General features: G+C 47.5%; 8 protein-coding genes across 8 annotated transcripts; 6 read left to right on the top strand and 2 right to left on the bottom strand.

Moving 5' to 3' along the window:
* Positions 1 to 1,132: 1,132 nt before the first annotated feature.
* N7479_004135 (putative choline kinase) lies at positions 1,133 to 2,266 on the top strand (the record flags this gene model as incomplete). Its single annotated transcript, XM_057251832.1, has 1 exon — positions 1,133 to 2,266. One exon carries the CDS (start codon positions 1,133 to 1,135, stop codon positions 2,264 to 2,266), a length of 1,134 nt encoding a protein of 377 aa, XP_057111157.1.
* Positions 2,267 to 4,009: 1,743 nt separating this feature from the next.
* On the top strand, positions 4,010 to 5,282 carry N7479_004134 (zinc-dependent alcohol dehydrogenase family protein; the record flags this gene model as incomplete). Its single annotated transcript, XM_057251831.1, has 5 exons — positions 4,010 to 4,117; positions 4,172 to 4,240; positions 4,300 to 4,516; positions 4,578 to 5,036; positions 5,089 to 5,282. The coding sequence occupies 5 exons, from the start codon at positions 4,010 to 4,012 to the stop codon at positions 5,280 to 5,282; spliced, it is 1,047 nt and encodes a 348-aa protein (XP_057111156.1).
* A 1,643-nt stretch (positions 5,283 to 6,925) lies between these two features.
* N7479_004133 (uncharacterized protein) lies at positions 6,926 to 7,838 on the top strand (the record flags this gene model as incomplete). Its single annotated transcript, XM_057251830.1, has 2 exons — positions 6,926 to 7,290; positions 7,397 to 7,838. The coding sequence occupies 2 exons, from the start codon at positions 6,926 to 6,928 to the stop codon at positions 7,836 to 7,838; spliced, it is 807 nt and encodes a 268-aa protein (XP_057111155.1).
* Positions 7,839 to 9,044: 1,206 nt separating this feature from the next.
* N7479_004132 (PSP1 family protein) lies at positions 9,045 to 11,696 on the bottom strand (the record flags this gene model as incomplete). The annotated part of the gene is made up of 3 exons (XM_057251829.1): positions 9,045 to 9,552; positions 9,609 to 10,236; positions 10,289 to 11,696. 3 exons carry the CDS (start codon positions 11,694 to 11,696, stop codon positions 9,045 to 9,047), a joined length of 2,544 nt encoding a protein of 847 aa, XP_057111154.1.
* Positions 11,697 to 14,439: 2,743 nt separating this feature from the next.
* N7479_004131 (CMGC/SRPK protein kinase) lies at positions 14,440 to 15,555 on the top strand (the record flags this gene model as incomplete). Its single annotated transcript, XM_057251828.1, has 3 exons — positions 14,440 to 15,040; positions 15,101 to 15,273; positions 15,391 to 15,555. 3 exons carry the CDS (start codon positions 14,440 to 14,442, stop codon positions 15,553 to 15,555), a joined length of 939 nt encoding a protein of 312 aa, XP_057111153.1.
* Positions 15,556 to 16,169: 614 nt separating this feature from the next.
* Positions 16,170 to 17,267, bottom strand: N7479_004130 (NifU family protein; the record flags this gene model as incomplete). The annotated part of the gene is made up of 3 exons (XM_057251827.1): positions 16,170 to 16,313; positions 16,383 to 16,916; positions 16,983 to 17,267. The coding sequence occupies 3 exons, from the start codon at positions 17,265 to 17,267 to the stop codon at positions 16,170 to 16,172; spliced, it is 963 nt and encodes a 320-aa protein (XP_057111152.1).
* Positions 17,268 to 19,493: 2,226 nt separating this feature from the next.
* On the top strand, positions 19,494 to 20,139 carry N7479_004129 (zinc finger HIT domain-containing protein; the record flags this gene model as incomplete). The annotated part of the gene is made up of 2 exons (XM_057251826.1): positions 19,494 to 19,564; positions 19,629 to 20,139. The coding sequence occupies 2 exons, from the start codon at positions 19,494 to 19,496 to the stop codon at positions 20,137 to 20,139; spliced, it is 582 nt and encodes a 193-aa protein (XP_057111151.1).
* Positions 20,140 to 21,412: 1,273 nt separating this feature from the next.
* On the top strand, positions 21,413 to 24,706 carry N7479_004128 (putative Ras guanyl-nucleotide exchange factor RasGEF; the record flags this gene model as incomplete). The annotated part of the gene is made up of 6 exons (XM_057251825.1): positions 21,413 to 21,658; positions 21,757 to 22,081; positions 22,151 to 22,351; positions 22,574 to 24,090; positions 24,145 to 24,573; positions 24,626 to 24,706. 6 exons carry the CDS (start codon positions 21,413 to 21,415, stop codon positions 24,704 to 24,706), a joined length of 2,799 nt encoding a protein of 932 aa, XP_057111150.1.
* Between the last annotated feature and the right edge of the window lie 711 nt (positions 24,707 to 25,417).

The raw sequence follows: 25,417 nt of genomic DNA, 5'->3' as shown, positions 1-25,417 counted from the left end.
ATCCACATCTTAATTAACTTATCCAGAAACTTGCAGGACTTTATGGTGTAAATTCCGAAAATCACCTGAACATGTAGATAGAGAAAGATACACTAGAAATATAGATCCTAGCGATCCACTGGGTCAATAGTGGATTCAAGCCCTTGAATTGGAAACACAGACCAAAGTGTCTGCTACACTTGAAATTAACCTTTGCTATTGACGGATCTAGTAAAGTGTAGATGTATACATAACCATAGTATTATCGGGCTTTGTATAAAACCACCGTATGCAGCTACCATGTTGATCTTCACTATAATTTTATCGCGAAATTGAAGTCGAATCCCGTGGAACTTTCGCGGTGGCCGGCATAAAGCTCTAGATATTTCTGCTTGGGAATGGCTTGCTCTACTTCCTTATAATTCGCTTGCTTCATACGCAAAACCATGTTCGGAGTTAGTTGGAAGATGGTTAATGCACCCGCCAGTTGGCTTAGTTACTGGTCAAGTCTAGACTAGGAATAATAGTAGAATGACCGTATATATAGGGCTTAGAAAATCACAATCTATATTTGCAGCATATTTTCTGAGAACCAAATCCAGCACAAGATGAACATCTCTGAACAAGTCTGCGTCGAAGTGCCTGAAGACTGTAAACCCTTCCGCTTCTGAATGTGCATCTTAGCGGAATTCAACTTTTATGGCATCCTTAGCATACGCTTTTGGAATAGATTTGGGATGAAATGTTACACTGCCTTCGAGAAATCCTTTCCGAATGGCTGGATAAATGTGGCAGGTAGATGAATGTGGATAAGGAAGAAGAAGGGATTGAAGGGATTATAGAAATTGCAGTGCCCACCAAAATAATGATATCAATCCTATACAACTATTATATTAGAGCTTCTGTGGTGAGCTATATTAGCTCTGTACATAAGACTAAGAATATTAAAGGGAGGTGGCAGACCTGCATAACCCCTCTTTTGCTGCCTAAGAATACTTCCTAACCTCGATGGCCTATAAAAGCACTTCCCTTTCTTTATATTTAGTTTCAATTAATGTAAAAGGTTTGGGCCGTCTCCATATTATGTCTGCTATTTGTCTAATTGTTTAATAGCTAGACCTTCTAGCTCATCATTGCCTTACACAGACACAATATGGCAACTACAACGAGCGTCCCTGTGGCTATTCCAAACGATGGCTCACTGACCAAGGCTATGATCAAAACTATTATCAGCACATTTCTCACCAAGGAGTGGCCAAATGTGGACCCAGAAACGCTCGTTGTGACACACAATACTGGATCAGCAAACACAAACTGTGTAGTGAAACGACCGAAGCCAAATGGCGACACACACTCAGAGCCGCTCAAGGTGTTCCTCAAGATACACGGCGAACTTGAAGGAGAAATTGCGGTGTTCAAGCACTTGGTTCCCAATAAACTGGAAGAGGCACAACTATGTTATGATTATGCTCAATCAGGTCCTGGTGCCAAGGTGTATGGCTTCTTTCAGACACAGGATGGCACCTTCGGAAGGATCGACGAGTTCTTGGATGCACGCCATTTAACGCCAGCAGACGTGGAAGACGCGGATATCCGAGCTGATGTTGCAAGAGAGAATGCCTTTTTTCATACCATGGCGTTACAACGGAAGGGGAACCCAGTTCAATCATATTACGATGCTGTCATTGGAGAGCTTGCAAAATATCATAAGATGGACAAGCTGAAGAGGCTGGCCAACGAAGGAGGCGTCAATATAGACCGTCTTGTTGATTATGACTTTGTGTCCAGATTAAGACGAGTCAGGGATAGGCTGGAATCCATCGGAGGGAAAAAGGGATGGTGCATACACGATGTCCAACTCATGAATGTGATGGTGAAGAATAGCCCTAAGGAAGGGGAAAGCAAGATCGTCCTCATAGACTTCGAATTCGTCTTTCAAAATTATCGAGCGTTCGACATTGGTGCGCATTTTTTGCAAAAGATGTTCAAGTGGTTTGACAAGGAGAGCCAGATTGCAACCTGTCGACCTTACACAGAAGAGGAGAAAAGGCATTTCTGTGAGGAATATGCAAAAAAATGGAACGAGAGGACTGGTGATTCGGATACAGGGGAGCAGGTTTTTATCGAATCTGAGCTGGGGTTCATACTGGCTTGCACGTTCGAAGTCCATAACATGCTATGTTTTATGGATCAGGATGATGATAAGGACCCTTTGAACCTTTTCGCACTCAAAAAGGTGTTTGAAGAGTTTATGAATCAGTATAAAAGGCTTGGACTAGGGAACTAAGAGCACTTCAGCTAATGCACTATTCTCACAACGCATTAATCTATATATCGACCCTAGATATAACCCTCAACTCAGACTCTGTGCCTTGCTTGCCATATGTTGTGATAGAGCGTGACATTGACCAGATAGGTGCGCTCATGAAGAAAGGGAGACAGTGTTGGTATTAGTGAGCCCAAACATTTGTTCAAGTTGAAAGTGAGGGAATTCTGGAGAGTTTTTGAAGATCGAAGATACCGAGTTTTCTACTTTTGAGTACGCCTGCAGAGATTAACATATCTTAGCTGTTTCATCCTGTCGCAGAAGATCAATTAACTAAACCCTATGCCCTCATTTTACCACCAATCACTTCCCTGGGATAAGCTTCAAGCTCTTTCCAATGTTTGGGATACTGGAAGCCCGCTGGCGCAGTGACACGACCTTGATTTAGAAAAGGGTTCTTTCCCCAACCTTCTTCAACTCAATAGAGTAATACCCCGTATAGTGAGTCGATTTTACAAAATTCAAAGAGACAACAGATAGCCAAGGAAACTGGACCAACAGTGTCCAAAAGTATGTCGAGAGTGTACTGTATAATTCGTCAAGTCAAGCATCCAGTCTAGATCCCAACAAGCCGATCAGGCCCTTTCCAAAGCACCCCCTCAATCTGGGGTAAAACCGACAGCGCAAGCCTAGCCCAAGTGGCTGCATATCCGGTGTGATGCATATGCACCCCTCTGCACCCTCCATACCCCTCAATACACGATAGCCCGATAACACAGTATCCAATGAGTAATTAGTCAATTGAACCGAAAGCCACACAGCCCATCTGCAGTGTCTGAGCACATTTCCCGCTGTTACCGCAGCGGTCAAGAAGTGTCCAGCAAATGCGTCTCGATGCATCATCGACTTGGCCGGTTCGTTTGACAGCTCTGACAGCCCCCGGATTTAAAATGAAGCCATCATTCGTATCCCAGGCTCTGCATGATATAGGCTTGTTATTTCTGATTGGGAGTTTCTTCTTCTATGTAGCTCGGCGGATGTCGCGCGGGGAAGGAGCGGTGAGGTATTTGGGATCCTAGGTGTGATTGGGACTTTTTTTGGCTTCGTTTTACCTTTTCCGAGGAGCTTGATCAGCTGTTGGCCAAAGATATTTGTCTTTTCGGATTTCATACGTCCGCCTGGTGGGATATCGGTGCTGATAGGTACCCGGTGTTTTGGCCTCGGGGGTGTCTAGATAGTAAATGAGGCGATTTGCAAGACATCCACATCCATTGAAGTCATTGAAGTGATAGTTGCAATAAGAAATGACACATCAAAGAAAGGCCCAAGATCAAACAAGATCTATACCAGATCCGTGACTGCTGCAGTCCAGGATAAACTCCTGCACTGAGCCCCGCGGAGTTCTCCCGATTTGAGCTCACTTGGCGCAAACGTAAACACAAACCCTATATTTGAGGATTTGGATGAGTTGAAGACATGAGAAATCACATAGATAGCGATCTTCCATATCAGTGGAGTCGAATGCAAGCACAAAAATGACGCCGATCTCGACCCACATCGAATTGGAGGTGACGTTGATCTGTATACTTCGTCCGAAGGAGGCGTTTGAGCATCGTATGGGGCGCTTTGATGAGACTTTATGAGAGAAGTTCCCCTATTTCCGTAACTATTTATATTGATTTGATCATCTTGCTCCTCCTTCCAATCGATTTTGGTATCTCATCAATTTCTCCCTTCTCCCCATAACCCATCCCACCTTCAATCATGGCTACCCCCATTCCCAAGACCATGCGTGCTCTGCAGTACTCAGAGCCCAAGAAGCACAAGATCGTTGAGGTCCCTGTGCCTGAGCTCCGCGAGAACGATGTCCTGGTATGAAACTATCCATCAATTTGCAGAGAAGAAGCAAACTGACCAAATGATTAGATCAAGGTCAAGGCCTGTGGTGTTTGTGGAACTGATTTGCACATCCACGAGGGTGAATTCATTGCCAAGGTATGTCTTTCCACCATATCAAGCACTAATCGTGCATTGGTGTACTGACTAGTCCATAGTTCCCTCTGATCCCTGGTCACGAGACCGTCGGCGTAGTTGCCGCCATTGGGCCCAAGGTCATAGACTTCGAGATTGGCGAGCGAGTCGTCGCTGACAACTCCGAGCTGTGCGGAACCTGCTTCTACTGCCGCCGTGGCGACGAGCTGTTCTGTGAGCACTTCGAGGCCCACGGTGTGACGATGAATGGCGGTTTCGCTGAGTACTGCGCCTATCCTGGTAATTAGAGCGTATAAACAGCATCCTGGGCTTTGAAGACTGATTTTGGATTTCCTATTAGCTGGCAGAGTCTTCAAGATCAAGAACCTTTCCGACATTGACGCAACTCTCCTCGAGCCCGCCTCATGCGCCGCCCACGGTTTGGATAAGATTGCTCCAAAGATGGGCTCGTCCGTGCTGATCTTCGGTGCTGGTCCTACTGGTCTGGTGTTGGCTCAGATGCTGCGCCAGAACGGTGGTTGCAATGTCGTTGTTGTTGCTCCTGGAGGTCTGAAGATGGATTTGGCTCAGACGCTTGGCGCTGGTGATAAGTACATTGAGCTGTCGCGCGAGAGTCCCCAGGCTCAATTCGATACTCTCAAGGCTGAGAACCCGTATGGATTCGACATTGTTGTTGAGGCTACTGGTAGCCAGAAGATTCTAGAGGACTCGATTAACTATGTTCGTCGTGGTGGTAAGCTGGTGGTGTATGGCGTGTACTCGAGTGAGGTCCGGGTCTCGTGGTCACCTGCCAAGATCTGTAAGTGTTCTTGTCCCCTTTTTTTGGGGCTCCTTTGCTAATTTCCTTCCAGTCGGCGACGAAATCACTATCCTCGGTAGTTTCTCTGAGACATACAAGTTCCCTGCTGCTGTTGATTATCTTGACTCTGGCAAGGTAAGGGTGGAGGGCATTGTGAATAAGGTGTACAAGATTGAGCAGTGGGAGGAGTGCCTTGAGGCGATGCGAAACAAGACCGCTATCAAGGCTGCCATCGTCTTCGATTAGATCATTAGATCTGGATACACTGTGAACTTCATCATACATGATACATCTTCATAGAGGATAGTAAATTTTCATAAAGGTTAATAGAATTGACTCTCTCTTTCTGAAACTACGGGACAGCTTGACTTTATACTTGGAAGTGAGGACCTTGTAGGCCAATAAAGTACCTCGGAGGCTAACTCTTATTCTCAAATATCTGCGATATTATAGAGGGGGCTTGTACTGAAAAGAATGCGAGAATTTAGATATATAAATAAGGTAAACTGTTATAAAGTCAAGATAGATACTATGGATAGAAGTCGAGAACGGTGCTCATCTCAGCCAACTGGTATCGCAGGGCATACCACTGGGCACTTTGGTTTGGCTTTTATTGTCAGAAAATTGGTATACCCCATGGACATTATTTTTTAGGGTATTATCGTGTTATGAACAATCGATAAGCACTTCTAGCCACACACATAGTATGTATAGAAAAGTAGGTTTGTAGGTGTGTATCAGTTCGCAGCTGATATTCTAGACGGGCATTTATAGAACTATAGATATTGAATGATATTGCAGTGGGATTGTAAGTTTAACACCTGTAATATCATGCTCAATCAACCGAGTATATGTACTCAGATTATCCAAGTCCTACATCACTACGTATAGAAGCCATAGAAGGGGCAGATATTCTACTGATATATATAAATGATCAACTGTTGCATCCAGGTAGTAAGGTGTAGATTACTTGCCTGCTAAATACTGCTACAAACACCTGGGCGGAGTCAGACCTCCAGTTGTCATTGTGAAGCTATATAAAGAGCTTTATATCAGTATAGACCATCATCTACACTCAATCTAGTTGATCATGTTCCTTGCTTCTTCACTATACAGGCTCCATCACCAACCCATGATAAAGAAACTCCTAGATTGATATAACAATTGAAAGAAAACAGACGAAGCATATTTTTGGGTGTCTTCTATAGACAACACGCATTCCTACCCCACTTCTCGATACCCATATCGAGAATTTAACCCAGATCGGGTTCTATCTCAGATCGGATTCCAGTCTAGCTTAGTCTAGTCATGAATCGGGATCCGCCCCAGATCAGGTCAAGGTCAACTTAACTTAACAGACTATATTCTCTCTCAGACCAAGTTCCATCGTAGGTCAAGGGGATTTTGTATTGGGTGGATAATCTCACTCAAAACTGACCGTTTATGGCCGAAGCCTCTTCTGTTTTGAATTTTACACGTGGAGAGTAATTTCGATCTGAGTTTTCGTTTTGAAACCTCATATCTACTGAGTTAAGATGATTTCGACCTGAGATAGAACCTCATCTGAAATGGGACCACAGAAGGGTGGTATCTAAGACTACAAAGGAATCAATGTGAGTTAACAGGAACTTGCTGAGTGCTGTATTCACTATGTCAGATGACTGACTATGTAGAGAAAGAGAAAAGGAAACTGACTACATACATATATATGTACGGAGTAGAGTAGCTATGGTGGGATTATGGCCCCATGTACGGAGTAGGCCATTTATAGACACCCAAATACCGCCTTCCCGATCCGTCACATTATGCAGCAATACAGGGCCCAGAATCTCCCCGCCCTACCCAAACTCTCCAAGCTCCAACCAGCACCAATACCCCAAACAACCACAATGGTCAAACCTCTCACATTCAAAGGCGACAAGCCAAAAAAGCGCAAGACCCGCACTGCAGACAGCGAAGCCCCAACCCCCAAAACACGCAAAACCGAACCTGAACCAGAAGACAACCCCGAAGACCAAAGCTGGGTCTCCGCCGACTCTCCAAGCGACATCGCCGGCCCAGTAGTAATCGTACTACCCTCAGACGACCCGACCTGCGTCGCTAGCGACGCCAACGGCCAAGTCTTCGCCAGCAGGCTCGAGAACCTCGTCGAGGGAGACCCAAGCACGGCGGAGCCACATGATGTGCGACAGGTCTGGGTTGCGTCGCGGGTGGCGGGGACGGAGTCGTTTAGTTTCAAGGGACATCATGGGAAGTGAGTGAATCGAGACTGTTCATCGCAGCATACCTTACTCCCATTCCTATTTTACTTTTATTTTTTACTTTCATCAATCCAGTCCAAACTAACAACCTGCAACCAGATACCTCTCCTCCGACACACACGGCCTCTTCTCCGCAACCGCGTCAGCAGTCAGCCACTACGAATCCTTCCTCGTGATCCCCTCCCCGGAAGTCTCAGGCACATTCTCTTTACAGACGCACGGCGGCGACGGCGAATCCTTCCTCTCCATAAAAGAGAATTCCAAAGCAGCTGCTGGCGTTGAGATCCGTGGCGACGCGAATACCATTTCTTTTGAGACGACTGTGCGCGTGCGCATGCAGGCGCGGTTCAAGCCTAAGCTGCGCGCGTCGAAGGAGAGTAAGGCGTATGAGAAGATTAGTAAGAAGGAGCTGGAGGGGATTGTTGGGAGGGCGTTGAGTGAGGATGAGGTTAGGAGGTTGAGGAAGGGGAGGAGGGAAGGGAATTTCCATGAGATTTTGCTGGATGTTAAGGTTAGCGGGAAGCATGATAAGTGGGCTTGAAGGGGTCTTGAGGTTGGTTTTCTTTTTTTTTCTGGTTTATGGGTGGTGGTGCTGATTGTGGTAGGGTTTTTATCCTGAAGGTTGTGCTAGCTGCTGGCCTGGGTGGACGCTCATGATGGCATCGTGATTGAGTCACCATGAGGCTTTTGAACGTCTTCCTCCCGTCTGTTTAGCAGACTAGCAGTCCAAGGTCGAAATGCATCGCTGAGCCGTTCGTTCGGCAAGGATTGAGGGACAGAGAAACCTCAATATGCCAGCCCTTGTGACGATTGGTTCAGGCCCGTCGAGGGAACTATGTAGTTGATGCATGGCATATCTACAAGCCTCCGAGGCCCACAGTGAAGGGAGAATGCGGAGGACGTTCAATTAACCGTACATCACTAGATGGATGATCAACCTGGCACTGGTCAATTCCTCTATAAAACAGAGCATTCGCATTCATTCTGAACAACATATAGCGAAAAAAGCAAAGCACAAAACATAATGAATGACACAAATCTTCCGTCCGGGGGTGTATGAAAACCCATTTTATATCTCCTCTCTGAAACCAAACGTTCACCTGCCCGATCCGTGTACAAAGTTGTATATGTTAAAATTAGTAACGGAATACCAAGGAACGAGAATCTCAAACGGATTTCAACATAACTTCAATTAACACAAACAACGCACACATCCATTTGTAAATAGAGATAGTTCTGATTATGGAAGACATAATTCGTCACGCAGAAACAGATCTATGGCGAGGACAAGCTTGGAAGGAGCGGTAACGACAGAATGGGGGAATGTGTCCAGTAGAGCAGCAAGCCCTGGGTATGAATTCTAACAACAGTAGTACAAGCGAACAAGATCCCAAAACCCCGTGTAGAGCGAGGAATGGGCACACAAAGAAAAGAGAAAAAGCCGAGCGCGGGTGAACATAATAGAGAAGAAAGACGAAAACTGCGTCCACGTTTCGGCGGGAGGCATTCTTTGGTGAAAAGATGACGAAATAAAAAAACGAAATAGACAAAGTGGCGATATTTGGTTGAGAGGGCGAAAATAACAGAACTGGTCAAGTCTAGGTTTCATAAGAATCTCTTTCACCGCGAGGATAAGTCCCAAATTATGGGGCGGACGCAAATGGGCAAGGGTGACGATTGTACAGAGATAGAGGAAGAGGAGGCATGGCGAGAAGAGAAGGAAAAGAGAAAAGAACACAAAAGAGATCTAGGAGTTGAGCGATAGGCCCTGGAATCGGTTGATCCATTCGCCTTGTGCTGGGTGCATACGTGAAGATCCATTGGAGCCTCCGACGTTGCCAGGATATTCGAATGAATCTGCTGGACCAAAGCTGGATGGTGCCTGTTGGGCGAAGATATCCGAAGGGGGTCCGTCCGAGTGACGGGATGGCTGGGAGAAGGGCTGGTAGGACTCGCCGTATGATGTGCGAAGCATGCCCACGGGGTTTGGCATCTCTCGGCCTGAGTCGATGGGATCTCGAGCTCCGCCATAGGATCGGTTTTCAAGTTGGTGGCGACGGTCCTCCTGGCCATAAAGGGGGTTGGGCATGGGGCCAGGACCGGACAGGCCAGCTGTAGGGGGCGTGACAAACGAGGCCGGGTTGATGGCTGACATCCAGATGCGAGTCTTGTAGATCTTGAACAGATCAGTCACCAGCGAGTTGAAGTTGATGTACGAATCAGCAAAGTAGTAGAACGTAAGCTTTTTCCAATCCCTGCATAAAAATTAGTACGACCGTTGCGGATAGCAATCGGAACTATGTAGACTTACATTTGGAACTCAGCATCGAGGATCTCCATATTAAGCCTGTGCTCAACCACCTTTTGCTGGCAGACCCGCTTGGCTTTGGCTTCGTTTCCTTCCTTGTCGTGCAAGGTTAGGACCTCGTGTTGCTGTGCCAGGCGCTTGATGAGCTTGGGTTTGATGTCTGTGGTGGCTTCCTGCACATTGTGAGGACCATGGGGACCCATGCCACCTGTGGTGCCGCGAGTGTTCAAGCCTGTGTTGGGGTTGGTGAGGTTGGCTGCTTCAGGTTGCCCGTGTCTAGAGAAAATCATGAGGGTTTTGTAATGTTCTTCTGCGTAATGCTGCTTTAACTCTCGTGCCTGTTGGAGCGATATGTTGGCATGAATGACGGTGCCCAGATCGGTTCCTCGGTCAGCCTCCACAATGACTAAGTCACCATTTTTCACCTGGAGACCAGTATCTTCTTGGATGTAGAAAACGTCTGCACGGCTGCATTTGAAGGCAACAATGTACAAAAGCTGGTTTTGATGCGCATGAGACAGTGTGGATGGCTGACGACCATATGGGTTCGACATCGCATATTGGCTGAGAGATGACGGAACACCAGAGGAGCCATCTCCACGCAGGGTCTGTTCACGGGGGTAGTAGGATTCTGCAGAAGATATTAGTTTTGAACGATAAAAATATGTAGTAAATATACTCACGGCTGGGATAGTCGGCAAGATTGCCATATCCGTCATCACGGTCTCCCATGGCTGCGCGAGGAGTAGCACTCGCATGCGAGTCCACAGTACCGATCGAGCCATGGCGCATCGGGATCTCCGCGAAAGAATGTCGACGACTTTGAGGCATGTCAGGCATGCCACCGAAGCCTAGAGACGTTTGCCAATGGGCCTTGCGGACATTATCCAGAGCTCGATTTTCCAGTGGAGAGGTGAAGGATGAGAACTGCTGTTCTGGGTGCGCTAAATGTTCAGAGAAGCGGCGACGAGAACTGCCACGCATATTGTTGTATCCGGCAATATCACGCAATTCTCCTGGATCCTCTCCAGCCAAATCTCCCTCTGTAGCACCGCCTCGGGTGCGATGTAGTGGATGAGGACCTCCGCCGATTGAGACAGCTGATCCAGCCCGCTCACGGAATCTGCTATCCATTTGGCCTGCCGCAGCGGCTTGCCGTAGGAGTGCATTCTCGCGTGCCAGCTGCTCAATCTGCCGAGCCTGACTTGCTGAGTAGCTCAAATCGCTTCCCGAGTCATTGAGACTCTCATCGCCATCATCATCCTCGCGGACTCGACCGAGCATTGCAGTATCGTGTCCTAATTCTCCGAGCATACTAGGACGTGATGCCCGAGGCTGAACAGCAGACATTTGGCCTGGACCGCGGGAGCGACTTCCTGGGTATTGCGCACCGGGAGTAGGAGTCACACCGACCTTGCTAGCAGCGAGGGTAAGGAACTCGGGGTCCATCTGACCAACAGAATATGACTGAGAGCGATAGGTTTTCAGAGTTGGCTGTAACGGAATAGAGAATGGAATTGCAGATTCACCAGAGATGGTGCGGGTGATTGGGCTCAACATTTCGTCTGATATGTTGCCGCCTGAAGGAGGTGGGTTGGTCATGGTTGGTGAGGGTACCATTTCTGCCAAGCGAGAAGGTGGTTCCTTGCGTGATTCAGTGTTCCAGATTCCCGTACCTGTGCCCCAGGGGAATGTACTTCCTCCGGTTTGATTCCAATTGAAAGATCCGGTAAGACCTGGACTCGTAGTTGTCGCCCATGGTGCCTGATCACTGGCAGGGCTTGTGGGGTTGGACGGAGCAGAAGAAAGGTGACCTCCAGGCAAAGAATGTTTACGCTGGGCGGAAAGGGGCACTTCATTCAACCATGAGGTGCGGCGGACCGGTGGTCTGGTGGTAGGGGGAATAATATGTTGCGCTTGTGTCCCGTGCTCTCCATCATCGTCAGAGGAAGCCAGTGCATCCGAGTCTGGGGTGGAACGGCGCACGCCTGGGTGGGTCTTCTCGAGGATAGCAGATGCTGTCGCCGTTGCCGCAGCTGGAGGGGTGGAAGACTGAGCCATAGGGGTGGATTTATTGGATGGCGCTGCCATTATTTTTTTATGATAAGAGGTACTGTTGCAATGTTGTGTTAGTATAGGATTCCCAGTCTAATGTGTGACAAACGCCATTATTCCCTGTAGACTGTGTCACCGTGAGCGCCACTTGGTACCCAGTGAAGCAACATAATCAGAGCGGGGTTGTCGGATCAAGGAATAGCCCGAAGTCATGGAGGAATAGGAGGTTCACTGACCTGTACGATCTTTGTTAATGGCAAAGCTGTACTGTATAGATGTCTCTTGGCTCAAGAAAAAAGACAAATGAACATATGCGATAAAGCGCCCGTCTTGTTTCCCAACGCTCGATAATAGTGAGGCTGACGATGGTGAGTTTTGGGTAAAAGGCCAATCTCAGCTTCTAGAAGGGGTGGTCGCAGACTGGGTAGATGCGCTATGTTCAACGGCTAAATTGAAGTCAGTGATTGATCCCATATTGAACCTGGATAGTAAAACAGGGGGGAAATGGCACAAAAGAAGGAAAATATAAGCACATGTGGGTGTGGCATGACTTGAGAGCAAGAGAAAAGCGGAGATTGCGCATATATGCATATTCTCGGCCCCTCTTATGAGAGGGTCCAGAAGTGGGGATAGTTAAAAAAAACCCCCCTCAATCAAGAGAGAGCTATGCGCAACTGAACTCGGAGGATATGGATGTGAAGGAAGTACAATTGCAAGGAGGGTCAAGGGAAGAGTGGGAAATGCCCACACAGAAGAGAAATGTGAAAATAACGCATGCAAACAGGTAGCGCGAAGACGGGACATGACCCAAGATGTAGGAAAGCAAAGCGACCGAGAACTCGCCACGTACGTACCTCAAGTTGGCGTCAAATGCAACCGTTGTGAATCCGTTTAGCTGATCTATCTGTCAGGAGTAGATCACCAAACACCTCGAAAGCAAAATAGTCTCCACGGAGAAAAGAGAGTCGGAGTCGAAAATCAAAAGCAGTCGCGTGATCGCAATTGTGTCTGGAGATTTATTCATGCATCAGCCCAGTCGCGTTCAGGACTAGGGAAACTCGACGGAAATGTTGCGCGACTCACCAATCTAATCGGGTCTCTCAAAATATCTATTTGCAAGCAGGGGCGCACGGTGATCGTGGGTCTCGTCAAGAGCGTTGGAGAGGGAGATTTGTGCCCGAATTGCACTTAATTTCGAGATGAACGTGAGGCACGAGGGCGATGGGAATGAGGTTCAGATGGACAGAGCTGGAGTAGAAGCTGTCTTATTTGCGGGGAAAGAATGGGGCGCGTGTCGACAGAGACGTCTGAAGATCTGAATGTTCGATAATCGGTCTATCGGGAAATGGAATGCGCTGGATTTGCACGAAGCTGTAACCACAGAGATGAAGTGGAGCTAGCCGGGGACTAGGCTGATCCCCTTAAGGATGGCGCATCTTGCGATCGAAGAAGAGTGTGTAGATGGGATGAAAGTGGGAGAGGAAGAGGGGGGGGGGAAATGTAAAATGATGAGGGGAACGCAAAAGAGCCTGGGGTAACTTCTTGGTTTACGGATCTGGCAACGTTGCCCCGGGGGACACGGACCACACCTATGGGTTGATCTTGTTTTTAGTGCTTTTTGGGGGGTTTTTTTCAGTGGACTTTTTTTTAGTGGGCTTGTCTTATTTTTTTAATACGAAGATACTAAGTTTTATATAAAGATACTTAGTGGAATAGTAGGATAGAAGATATATAGGAATTAAAAAGAAATACGGAGCTAGAGGTTTAGGAAAAGTGGCGTCCACCCCCAGAACAGGCGGGTCCCTGGGAGAAATAAGCCGATCATCTGGGGTTGTGTGGTTGGCACTGAGACTACATTTACATGTACATCTTATAAACCACAATGTTATACACATATAGAGAGAGAGAGATATATATATACATATATTATAATGTCTACATATTCTAAGTACTTCGTATATAAAAAGACACAAATCCCTCGCACGGCCCTCGGGTCGCACACTTGCGGGGCTCAAGGCCAGACTGTTCTGTTCTAATTTGTTTTACCCCGGATTGATATGCACTTTCTGACACTTTTCTCTAAAAATATAGCTTCTTCTTTCCCCTCTAATTCCCCCTCTTTTACAAATATCTTCATGCCCTCATCTATAAGCCCATCACGTGTCAATACATCAATGTGTCTGGACCGTTGAACAGCTCTGTGCCACACAGTCGTGTAGTACAATGATATTGTCAACGTGACTCTTTTGCCCCTCAACCCCTCAATGGATCACCCTTGTGCAATATAAAACAAAGTAGTGTCAATGGGGACCGAAGGATCATCTCTGTAACCAATTATTTCTAGCGAATCATAGTCTGCTCCGAGCCTCCGACCGGATCTATTCCCTGGAGATGTTGCAACATCCCGTGGCTTTTGTTTGCTAATGTACACTATTGTTAGGCGCCGTTATGGGGTGCATGTCTTATTTTATTTTGCTTACAGTGATATACCCCGCAATGGATTAACTGTAGATATTACATTATAAGGCAATCATATAGTTATATCACTTCCGGGAATCAATGTCATTTATACTATACACCCCTTAAAGCACTATCTTAATGCACTATATACCGGATAATTGTATGAGCAAAGGGGCGACCCAAGGTGGGGTGCCTAGTGGACCTCGGGAGCTTTGAATGACGACACCACATACGAGATTATCAACACGCTAATTGGTTGCTCAAAGCCAAGTATGCAATGCACCGAACCTCGACCTAACCAAACTTCGTTTTGTCTATTATGCTAGATGTTACCTCTTGCATTTACAAACGCATGAATCCATGGCGATTCTCTAGACAGGCATACAGTTTTTTATCGAATCAATTCCATGTCCCGAAGACAATTTCTAAGTCTGTCTCCCAGTATAGGTTGATTGAGGACGTTGAAGACCTAGACAGCTACCACCCTAGAGGCTACTATCCTTTACAAATCGGGGATGAATTGAATAATTCCCGTTATCGAGTGATTGACAAGCTCGGGTATGGAGGATACTCAACCATATGGCTAGCCCGTGATCTACAGATGGCCCGATATGTAGCATTGAAGGTGATCACTGCCGATGCTAGTTGTTTCACGCAGGAAGCTAGTGTCATGCCTTCCGTTGGGAACGTGCCATCTGGGCTTGGAAGAGGAGTTATTCCACCCCTCATCGACAAATTTTGGGTTACCGGTCCTAATGACAAGCATACATGTATCTTCACCCCGCCTGCACGGATGAGCCTGTTCGATGCCAAAGAGGCCTCAACCTTGGGGCTCTTCCAACCCAAGGTCGCGCAGTCAATTATCGCCCAGCTTATTCATGGAGTCGCATTCCTCCACAGTGAACAGATTGTACACGGTGGTATGGAATGATTTACACACGAGTCCATTGGCTGCCTGGCTGGCATTTATGATTTATCAGACCTTCATTTAGGCAATATCTTATTGCAGTTTCCCGAAGCAATAGATCGTTTCTCTACATCGGAGCTGTGCGAAAAATTTGGAAAGCCAGAGCCAGAGGCCGTTATCCGTCTCGATAGAAAGCCGTTGATGGATGGAGTACTCGAGCAAGTTTTTATTCCCGGTTTGTTTGGCGTTCGCAGCGATAATATCGATCTCAGCGAGGAGAGGATAATCTTTAGCGACTTCGGAGAATCTTTCAACCCACATATCTCACCTAAATTCTCCTCTAACACCCTTCCTCTCCTCTAGCCACCTGAAGCCAGATTTTCGGACGAACCGCTCTCCTTTCCGTCGGACATCTGGACACTTGCTTGCGCCATCTGGGAGATTGCCGGCCAGCGCCCATTGTTTGAGGCATTCTTCCCAACTGCCGACCGTGTTACCGCGGATCAAGTTGAGGTCCTTGGCATCTGACCTCCGGAATGGTGGGAAAAGTGGAACAGCAGAGCGGATTGGTTCAATGAAGAAGGCCAATTGATTTCAGAGCCAGGGATGTCTACGCGCAGAGACTTAGGTCAGAGGTTTGAATACTCCATACAAAAGCCACGGGCTGAGGCAGGCTTAGAGACTATGACGGAGAAAGAAAGGAGGGCATTTGAGGTGATGTTTCGGTCCATGTTTATTTATCGGCCAGATGAAAGAGCCACAGCTCAACAGGTATTGCACTCTGAGTGGATGAAAGACTGGGGACAACCGGCTTTGGATCAGAGTTGGAGTGTATTCAATTATGCCATGAAAAGAAAATAGAAATATTGGATAGACCTAAGCTTTAGTTAGATATCTAGAGACATAGTATATGCTTTTGCTGATTGTTTCTTACCCTGCCAAGGTTATAATAAACCGTGTACTCCGTGATCATATAGTAGTTGCATTACTGCGTAATGGGTCTTGGCATTATAGATAGCAGCAACCACAGTAAAGTGGTGACAGGGGTTTCTAGAAGGTATAGAGTAATCCAATCCAATTGCTTTCATTTGTTTCCATTCTAAAAGCTAATGTACAAAGTATATGTTCCCAAATGACCCAATTTACGGCGCGCTGTCCACAGGCGCATTAGCTGTAGCAGCAGCACCCTTCTGCTGGCGCAGCTTCTCCTCAAACTTTGCAAACTCATGCATGGAAACAATTTCCTCCTCATCCATAGCCTGCTCAACACCCTTGACTTCCTCAATCTAGAAACCAAGTTAGCAAATAGCCCTTATCCCAAAACCAAAGAAACAGGTAGCCGGGGAGGGACATACATAGTGCATAAGCATAGACTCAATACCATTCTTCAGCGTAACAGTGCTGGAATCGCATGTCCGACAAGCACCACGCAGCTTCAGCTTAACAATACCATCCTCGAACCCTTTCAATTCGATATCACCACCGTCTTCTTGGATAGCAGGGCGGATCCGAGTCTCGAGCAATTCCTTGATCATGCTGAGAACTTCATCATCATCTTCGTTATAGGAGAGAGAGTCCTCGCTGCTCTCCTGCTGGCCATCGTGGGCACCCTCGACCGTCGTCACGATCGTCTCGCCGGATGTCACGGCCTGCGTAATGATGCTGAAGACTTCGGGCTTGATATGCGCCCAGTTCGCGTCGCTGCCCTTCGTCACTGTGATGAAGTCTGTGCCGTAGAAGACGGATGTGACACCTTCAACATCGAGCAGTTTCGCGGCGAGTGGAGATGGGTGTGGAGGCGCGAGAGTTGATCGTGGTGACATATACTCGAGGAATGTGCTGGGGAAGTCCTCGGGGAGGACGCGGTGGTTAGGAATGAATTTCAAGGCCTAAATTATCAGGGATTAGTTCAGTTTCTCTTGTTAAGATGGGATAATTGAGCTCTGGGAGCTTACATCGGGGTTGGGGGTGTTCTCGGTCTGGATGAAAATAGTGCGCTTGGTGGTTGGCGAGAGACCGTTCACTCCGCCCTGCGAGGCGGGTGCCTGGTATGGTCGCACCGTTGGTCGGCGACGGGTCTCTGATGCTGTGAGGGTCGGGAGTCGCGCTGCGCTGGACACATATCTGTACGGTCCGAATGCCGGTCTGATTGTTCGGGCGGAGCACTCGACGGAAGTGGCCAGACGACTGCTTAGCAGAGCGCGGCGGAACATTGTTGTAGATGGAGTGCTTAAAGACATTATTGTAGAGTGAAATATGCAGAGATAGTTGGTAGCAGGCGAATTGTAGAAAAAAACACCAGAGGATCTCTCCGGCTGCCGCGCTCTGACGCAATTTGATTGCACGTGATTCGAGATCATCGCCCAGATGACAAATGAAGACCGTCCCTCGGCCAATGAGAAGAGATGTTTTGCACTATTACAACTATGCATGTGCCGACTGTCGGAGGTTGACAAACCAGTAGTTCACATGGTCAATTGTCATCGTAAATCATGTATGGAAATGGAATTTTGTGATTCATTCTACTCTTAGATAGATCATCATCCTCAATTGCAACTTTACTCGCAATCAGGCTTTCTGCAAGTAAGCTTATTGTCTTTGTTGCCTCGTAGCAGAGGTTATCTTTCAAAAAAGCGGAATTCCGAAGTCTCAGGACATAAGAATATTGAAGCATGAGCTTCGCCTCAAGTCAGCTATAATTAGCAGGAGTAGGTTGGCTATTCAGAATGCGAATCGGCCCGTATAACGTGTGTGATCCAGCCCTGTCCCAAGAAGAAACTCGACATCCGAGAACAACATTTGAGGCTTGAGATATGCAATAATCGAGCTCATTCTAAAAGAGGAACTGACTGGGCCAATATCACGTTGTACCAAGCCTCTCTCGGCAATTCATAAACACAAGGATGAACCCGTTGTTCAAGGATAGATGGCTAACAATATCATAACGAATGCTCTTCAGTGGACCGATCGTGCCGTGGCCCACGCCAATGGGATCTCTCTTTTCCATAGTTGATACATATACTTGTATGCATAGTTCCGCTTTCCAAATGCACTACACAGGTAATAGACCCGGTGATCAGTCCAGAGTCCCCGGAAGCAGTAGGCGGGTCATCTTCATTTCCTGCATTTTATGCATTTTGTAGAATGCAGTAGGGAGTTCGGAGTTGACTGACCTACCATGAGAAACTTGGATTGGTGGCAAACGATATACTCTGTTAGACTAAGTCAGGGCACTCCCACGAGTAAAAATAGCACTGTTTCCCCGTGTATGGACCAGCTATGCCCTAGCCCTAGCTATCGATCAACCAGTTAATCTACCAGCAACTGCTCTATACTGATAGATGGAGTTAATTACAATAAGGGCGGGCAAGAAAAGTTGCGGAAAAAAAAGAGGCCTCACCTCCTTTTCCACTTAGACGGATCCTACAGCATACTAGCTCCCTGGTACAGTCTTGCAATGTACACATCAATTGAAAATTCTGATTTGGCCCTGCAAGAAACGTCGATCAGAGAGAAGTAGCCGCTTTGTCTAGCACAAGTTGCAGAGGTGCTTGGATGCCACTGGCCGCGGTGGAATAGCAAACAGAATATAACACGTGGGCCTGTCGACGCTTCCTGACAGGTTGGATCCAGTAGGTTGTGATGGCTCGAAAATGGCAACGAGAGAAAATAGATACATGGCCCAGTCCCTTATCCTATTAGATAAAGAACCAGCATAGTGCACCATATCTGTGGAGCGAGGGGCATATCATAACTAGGATTTCTCAACAAATTGAACAAAGGTGTCGTGCCTTAAAAATGGGCACCAACATGATATCGACAAGTATGAAACAGCCCGTGGACACATCAGTTGCATCGGTTGAAAGGGAGACTAGTATATAGTTTGTTTCAAACTACGTTAACATCCGGGGTCGACATGGTATTGAGGAAGATCAAGATCCACTTAGTATAGCCGGGTTGATATCCCCGCAAGTGACTTGTCGTGGCCATTGTACGAATGTTATGCTTTGGCACCCCGAATGGTGGATAAACACACGATCCCTTGCATATCCTGGGGCAAACGTGGCCGTTAGTTGATGTATCGCGTGCAATCTGGCTTTGTTTCGTCATACTAGACAAGAGCAATTTTGGACGTGGACGTTCAGGCTCCAACCAAGTCCCCGGGAGCAGATTTGATATCCCATTTGCGCCTTCAACGTATATTTTTGCAGCCTTTGAAGCTAAATATGTAGTACGCCACCGATTTATAGAGTTTATCGCCACGCATGTTTCCGTGTATAGTTGGCGCCTGAGGCAGAAACAGATGACCCGAGCTTCTTGATTTTTGTGCAAATCATGCAAATCGGGTAGCTCAACTTTCCTGTCCTTTACGCTACATCATTCCTAGGCCGGACGTGGATCAGTCAAAAATGAAGGAGCAAGTTTGATTGTTCAGCAGCTGATGGATCCATTGGGAAATCGACATAATGCCTGGTTCCTGTGAGGTTTGCTCTTTAGAGCCCTCAAAATACCGCTGTCCCACATGCGCACTGTTGAGGTACTGACTCGATTACGATTCCCCCTATTCACACGTGGACCAGTTGCTAAAATTATCGATTTAGTTGCTCACTCGCATGTACCCAGTCACATAAGATATACTGTGCTCCGAAAGCACCATCGAACGAGGAACCGAGTAACACCCCGGCTCCCGATGTCGATCCCACACCCAAAAATGATAGCAAGGGCCCTGAACCTATAGAGCCAACTGGCACCAAAGCTACTGTGATCACCCCTGCAGCAGTGGGGGCATCGCCAGAGATGAAAGAACTTCTCAGCCAGTACCCAGAACTCCGCAGTCAGCTACAAGAAATGTTTCAGTCAACCCTGGAAGAAGAATGGGTAGAATCATACACAGCCCCTGCACGAGGGCGTGGGCGTGGCCGCGGGCGAGGTCGCGGAGGGTCTACTCCTCGCAGCCGTGGCCCCTGGACGTCTGAGAAAGGCTTCAACCGCGGCCTGGGTAGAGTCCGCAAGCTGAGACAGGATTGCGAGGAAGGAACAGAGACTGGCAAGACCGCTGAGGCTTTCATGCGGTTTATGGCGCTTGTTAAACAGGGCGGTGCCTCAGCCTGAGTAATATATATTCTCTGATGAAAAACAACCGCGTATGAGTTGGACGGTCGGCACGTATACCTTGATTGCACAACTTTATGCGCTCAGTCTGTGTAAGTGAGACATGCAGATTCACTCTATGAGATGGTGGGTGGGGGCCATCTGATCTACTTTGGCTGTTCCAATAGAGTAACTGTCAGATTTGACAGCTTCAGCCATTTCAGCCTTATGTAACCTTGGAAATATTCCTCCTTGGTTCTTCTATATGATTCTCTCTGTGTACATATTCCTCAGCTCTTTGGGCTGCTGATAACCTCATTTCACCATTAAATTAAAGTGATGGGCACTGACCCTAGGGTTGCTCAGGGCTCATATAGTGCAATATCACATCAGATACAACGTTACCATAGCCAAGACCAACAGCCGAAGTCCTACTCCGTACATAGTGTCAGATTATTAGCGGCGCTTTTAGTGCCCCCAATAAAGCGGAGCATATGCTAAATGGCCCAGAACTTCAAAGACCGGAATTTCGGGTGCAAAAGTACCAAAAGAATGGAAAACTGGGAGTCTGTATGTTTATGACTGGTCACATGGAGAATCTCAAAAAGAAGCAGAGTAGTATCCATAAATAGTATGAGCATTACTCTGCAGAGGATGCAAAGACGTTTGAAACAGCCCTTTGTTTCCGAGAGTAGGGGGATGACACACGGCAGTTAAAGCAGCCCTGGAGCCACTGCAGCTCTAGTCAAGCAACAAATACTCCATACTCTGTACCAAGTCAACAAAATAAATGCAACATCTGTTTGTAGACTTGCTGTCTAAGCGAGATCCTACTAGACCCAGCCTCGGTTTTAGTTTAGCCACCCATGTGTCGAGTTCAGCTGAGCCGCTTTCACGAACACGAAGATCTTTTCTCCCAATGACGAGAATCCCTTCAAAAAAAAAAAAAAAAAAGAGGAGCTCAAACCAGTTTCATATTTCCTCAATCTTGGAAATCTTGGAACATTTTGTGATCTGTCCATTCTGTTTAGTTTTATATTAATATTATTTTCCCCCGATACTGCCAAGACCAAGCCTTGGGATATATCCGTCGCAGATCCGGCTAATCAGGGTAGTTTGCAACCTTGGAAGTCTACTCCCGATAACATCTCGGATGGCTGCCTCGCTGCTCTACCGAAGTTGATCTGTCCTAACGATGGATGCGCTGCAGTGCTCGTTCTCTGAACTTACACAATAATCGGAGCGCTGTCACACCGGTGAATTCCGTGGGCCTCGATTGCCGACCGCCTCCGTCATGATCTCGCAGCAATCCCGCCGAGAGAGAGCTTACAGCGACAAAGCTCAAGCAATGTCTGTTACAGCTCCACAAAGGCCAGGCATGGGAAGCCGAACTTCTTCAGCTCCAGGGGGCCTTTATCAACTCGATGAGGCATGGAAGCCAGAGACAGGGACGAAAGTCGAACACACATTGCTGGAGGAGGATGAGGGGTCGCCAATTGCGGGCGACTTGATCAAGCGCACAGGACTTCGTCAGCAGGATGTATGTGTTGAATTGATCCAAGAACTCTAAGTAGCTTTAAGGCTACGGTGTATAGGGAGCTTCAATTGCTAACGGTTCCTTGCTTCCCCCTGTTATAGGAATCTTCCAAGAGCGGTTTCCCTGAAGTGACCATTGCAGTGGCCGGCGAAGAAAATGCCGGGAAAACTAGCTTTGTCAAATGTGCCCTGGATATGAAGAATTCACCTGCCTCCTCTATGAACAAGAAGAAAATGTCGTTGAACGGATCGGTTTACATTGTGCATCTGATAGAAGTCGACTTGACCCAGGTTCAATTCGACCAGGACAAGAGGATCATCTGGCCGCGTACAGGGCGCGACAATTCTGCGCCAGTCATTGACGGGGTTTTGGTTCTACATGATGCCACCAAGCCGGATCGGCTCTCATTAACCACGAAGCTCATTGGTAGGTTTTTGTTTAAATTGGATATATACCTGATATGGGGGGGGGGCTGATTCTTTTTCCGGAATTTAGACTCATTGGCTGCCTCGGATCTTCCTTTCTTGCAGGTCGCCTGTAAATGCGATGTCAATTCTGAACCTTTGGAAGACAGCGAAGTGGATGTGGATGAGATTCATGACCGATACGAGATCTATCGAACATCGTTTTCCTCGCCTCGATCTCAACGCATTTGTATAGCGTTGGTTTTGCGTGCAGTTATTTCAACCCGAGAAGGTGAGCAATTTCCCTGATTTTTTTGGGGGGTTTCCTTTCTTTTTCTTCCCTTTCTCTTTCTTCTGAGACAAAACCATTGTCGGATGAAGTTGTGCCTTGACCCCCCTGGCAAGCGGAAGCGGGCCAAGGTGGGTCGCGGTAGGAGCGTTCGCTACTTGTTTCCCCATAGAACTCGTCTTTTTCGATTTTCCCCTAAAAAACTAACCCCTCTCTTCCTTTTAGATCTGTCTAATTCAGATATTCCTCTGGTTTCAAACCCGAGAACAAATAAACCCAATCACTACGATTGGCATCATACCCGTTCCAACTCGGAAACCCCCTCAGCCGTGTTCACAGCCGCTGGCGGCCCACAAACGGCCTCGGATCAATGTGTCGATGGGGATGGTGAGAACCGTCTCGCAATCGACGGAAACCACTTGCAGCATACGCCCAATTCCCACCGTTATGCCCGCAGTAACTCCCAACCGGTGCGACCGCAGACTCCGCCATCCGGCGCGCGTTTAAATCCCCGCAGCCCGTCAGCACAGGAAGCACAAGAACAAAACTCGCTCAATCACGATAGCCGTCAGCAACGATTGCATACCGCCTGGCGACATAGTGGAGGATCAGACGCTTTCAACAGTTTCTTAAACATGGATGACGAGGTAGATGATGGGCAGAGCCGGCCCGCGAGCCCTGGCGCAGTCGTGCGACCAAAGCCAAGCAGCGAGAGCAACTCGAGTGCAGAAACGGGTTTATCGTTTGATGAGCTAGTTGACCGTTTGATTTCCCTGCCATTGTCGAAACAAGACCACAAGTTCCGTTCTACATTCTTATGTTTGTACCGAAAGTTTGCCGCCCCTGCAAGTCTCTTAGGTGCCTTGATAAGCCGATTCGAGCGAAATGAGATGAGCAACGATGATCAGCTGGCCCGAATGGCGGATCAGCTGCGATTGCTCGATGTCATGGCTGAATGGGCCTCGGACTATCCTGGAGATTTCGCTCATCCTAATCTTCGCAAGCGGATCCTTGAATTTGTCGCTATACTTGAAAAGAGCCACTTCTACATGTTCGCTGCCAAAGAGATCGGATCTCAATTAGACTCAAATGCAGAAGATGATGATGTTGGTTGGGCATACGGGGGTGACAGTGATGCCGATGACTCTCCACTGGTTGAGACATTCTTCGATAACTCCGGCCGAAGTTCTCCAGCAGGGGCTCTTACTGCCGCTGGCTCTGGCTCTGGCACTAACACCTACGACACCGAAGAAGAACAAGATCCCATCTACAGTATGAGTGCGCTGGATCTCAGTAATGGACCGCATGACTCGACATCACGACTCTCGGGCACTCTTTCAGTCTCATCAAACCATGAGAAACCTAATACCACCACCAGTCAGTCATTCACATTGCTGAGCCTCGAAGCAGCCCAAAAAGAGGCTTTGCGTCTTGAATTAACCCATAAGACTTTACTTGGCAAACTCCAATGGCGGATTTTCATGGACGCCCCAGAAGAAGAATTCGCACGAGAACTGACACGGATTGACTGGATCATGTACAACTCATTCCGGCCGCGTGACCTTGTGCGTCATGTCAGCCTCTCGGGCATAGACAAGGATACGATCAAGAGCTTGACGAACGTTAACCGGATGATCAAACAATTCAATCATCTGGCCTTCTTTGTAGCCAGCCTCATTCTCTTACGCGATAAGCCTAAGCATAGAGCGCAGGCGCTTGAGAAGTTCATGAACATCGCAGTGGTCAGTATTCTTAATCCAACTATATAAAAACCAGCAACTAACACCTCTTGCCAGAAACTCCGACGCCAAAACAACTACAACTCCTTGGGTGCTGTAATTGCCGCCATCAACGGCACCCCCGTCCATCGCCTCACGCAAACTCGAGACCTGATCCCCATCCCAGTCCAGAAAGAGTTTATGCGTCTGGTCATCCTCATGAGCACCCAACGAAGCCACTTTGCCTACCGCCTTGCCTGGGAGAATTCTTTCTCAGAGCGAATCCCATTCCTACCGCTCCATCGTCGTGACCTTGTCTCTGCTGAAGAAGGCAACAAGACATTTTTCGGCGAGAACAAATCTCGCATCAACTGGAAGAAATTCGAGGTCATGGGTGAGGTTGTTCTTGGCATCCAACGAAGCCAGAAGAGCCCTCATCCCCAGGCTCAGAAGTTCGATGATATCGAGCGACTGATCCTGGACTCGAAGCTCTCTGGAGACGAAGAGGTAAGACCTTTGATTATCGTGAAACATTGTTCCTTTTATTAACGTTGTCTAGGACTTGTATGCTCGTAGCTTATATGTCGAGCCGTCCACGGGAGCCGAGGGACGAAGGAAGTTCGGCTGGTTGCGCTCTTGAGCCCATTATTCTTTAGCCACGCCTCTGGCAACCCGGCGCATTCATCTCCATCAGCCTCAACACGAATTGAGACTGCTCTTTCACACAAACATCTCATCATCTCTTCTAAAATCCTCGCCACTGTCTCCTTACCTACCTCTGCCTTCTCCTACTCTCCTATACTCTTCCCTTCTCATGTCGCTATGCCCCTATATGATTGATAAATACTGTTGTTGTCTTTTGCTTGCTTTTCGTTATGAACTCGCCCCCTCGCGGGGGCTGATATGACGCTTGTAACGGTGATACATCTTGGGAAAAAAAGCTTTTCTACGACATTTTGTACATATGCGTGCTGAGATGTGGGTAGTGATGGTCATTCAATGTTGACTGTCTTGCAAATAGCATATTCCTACCATGGTATATATGGACATGTTTTATGTATTTATTTCCTAGTACCCTCTCTCCATAAAACAAAATTGTAGCCATGTAACAACATTAATCAGGTATCAAATCCATTAATCCATTAAGTGTCAGATTCCCGAGATAACGTTCAAACTAGTACCGCCAAATCGCAAACGCCGCATACATTTCCAATCACGTGAATTGTTTATCCACCCGGCTATCTCAACCTCCGCCCAGCTTCAACACCAAAGACACAAACTCACCTCCAATCCCCGGTGCACCAGGGTCTCGGAACCAACCCAAATCAACTACCAAACAAACCACATCATA

This window comes from Penicillium vulpinum (genome assembly GCF_028829585.1).
Source record: "Penicillium vulpinum strain IBT 29486 chromosome Unknown utg000002l_segment0_segment0, whole genome shotgun sequence".
Taxonomy (NCBI): Eukaryota; Fungi; Ascomycota; class Eurotiomycetes; order Eurotiales; family Aspergillaceae; genus Penicillium; species Penicillium vulpinum.
Note: the sequence above shows the minus strand (reverse complement) of the source record. Positions and strands in the feature narration are given on the sequence as shown.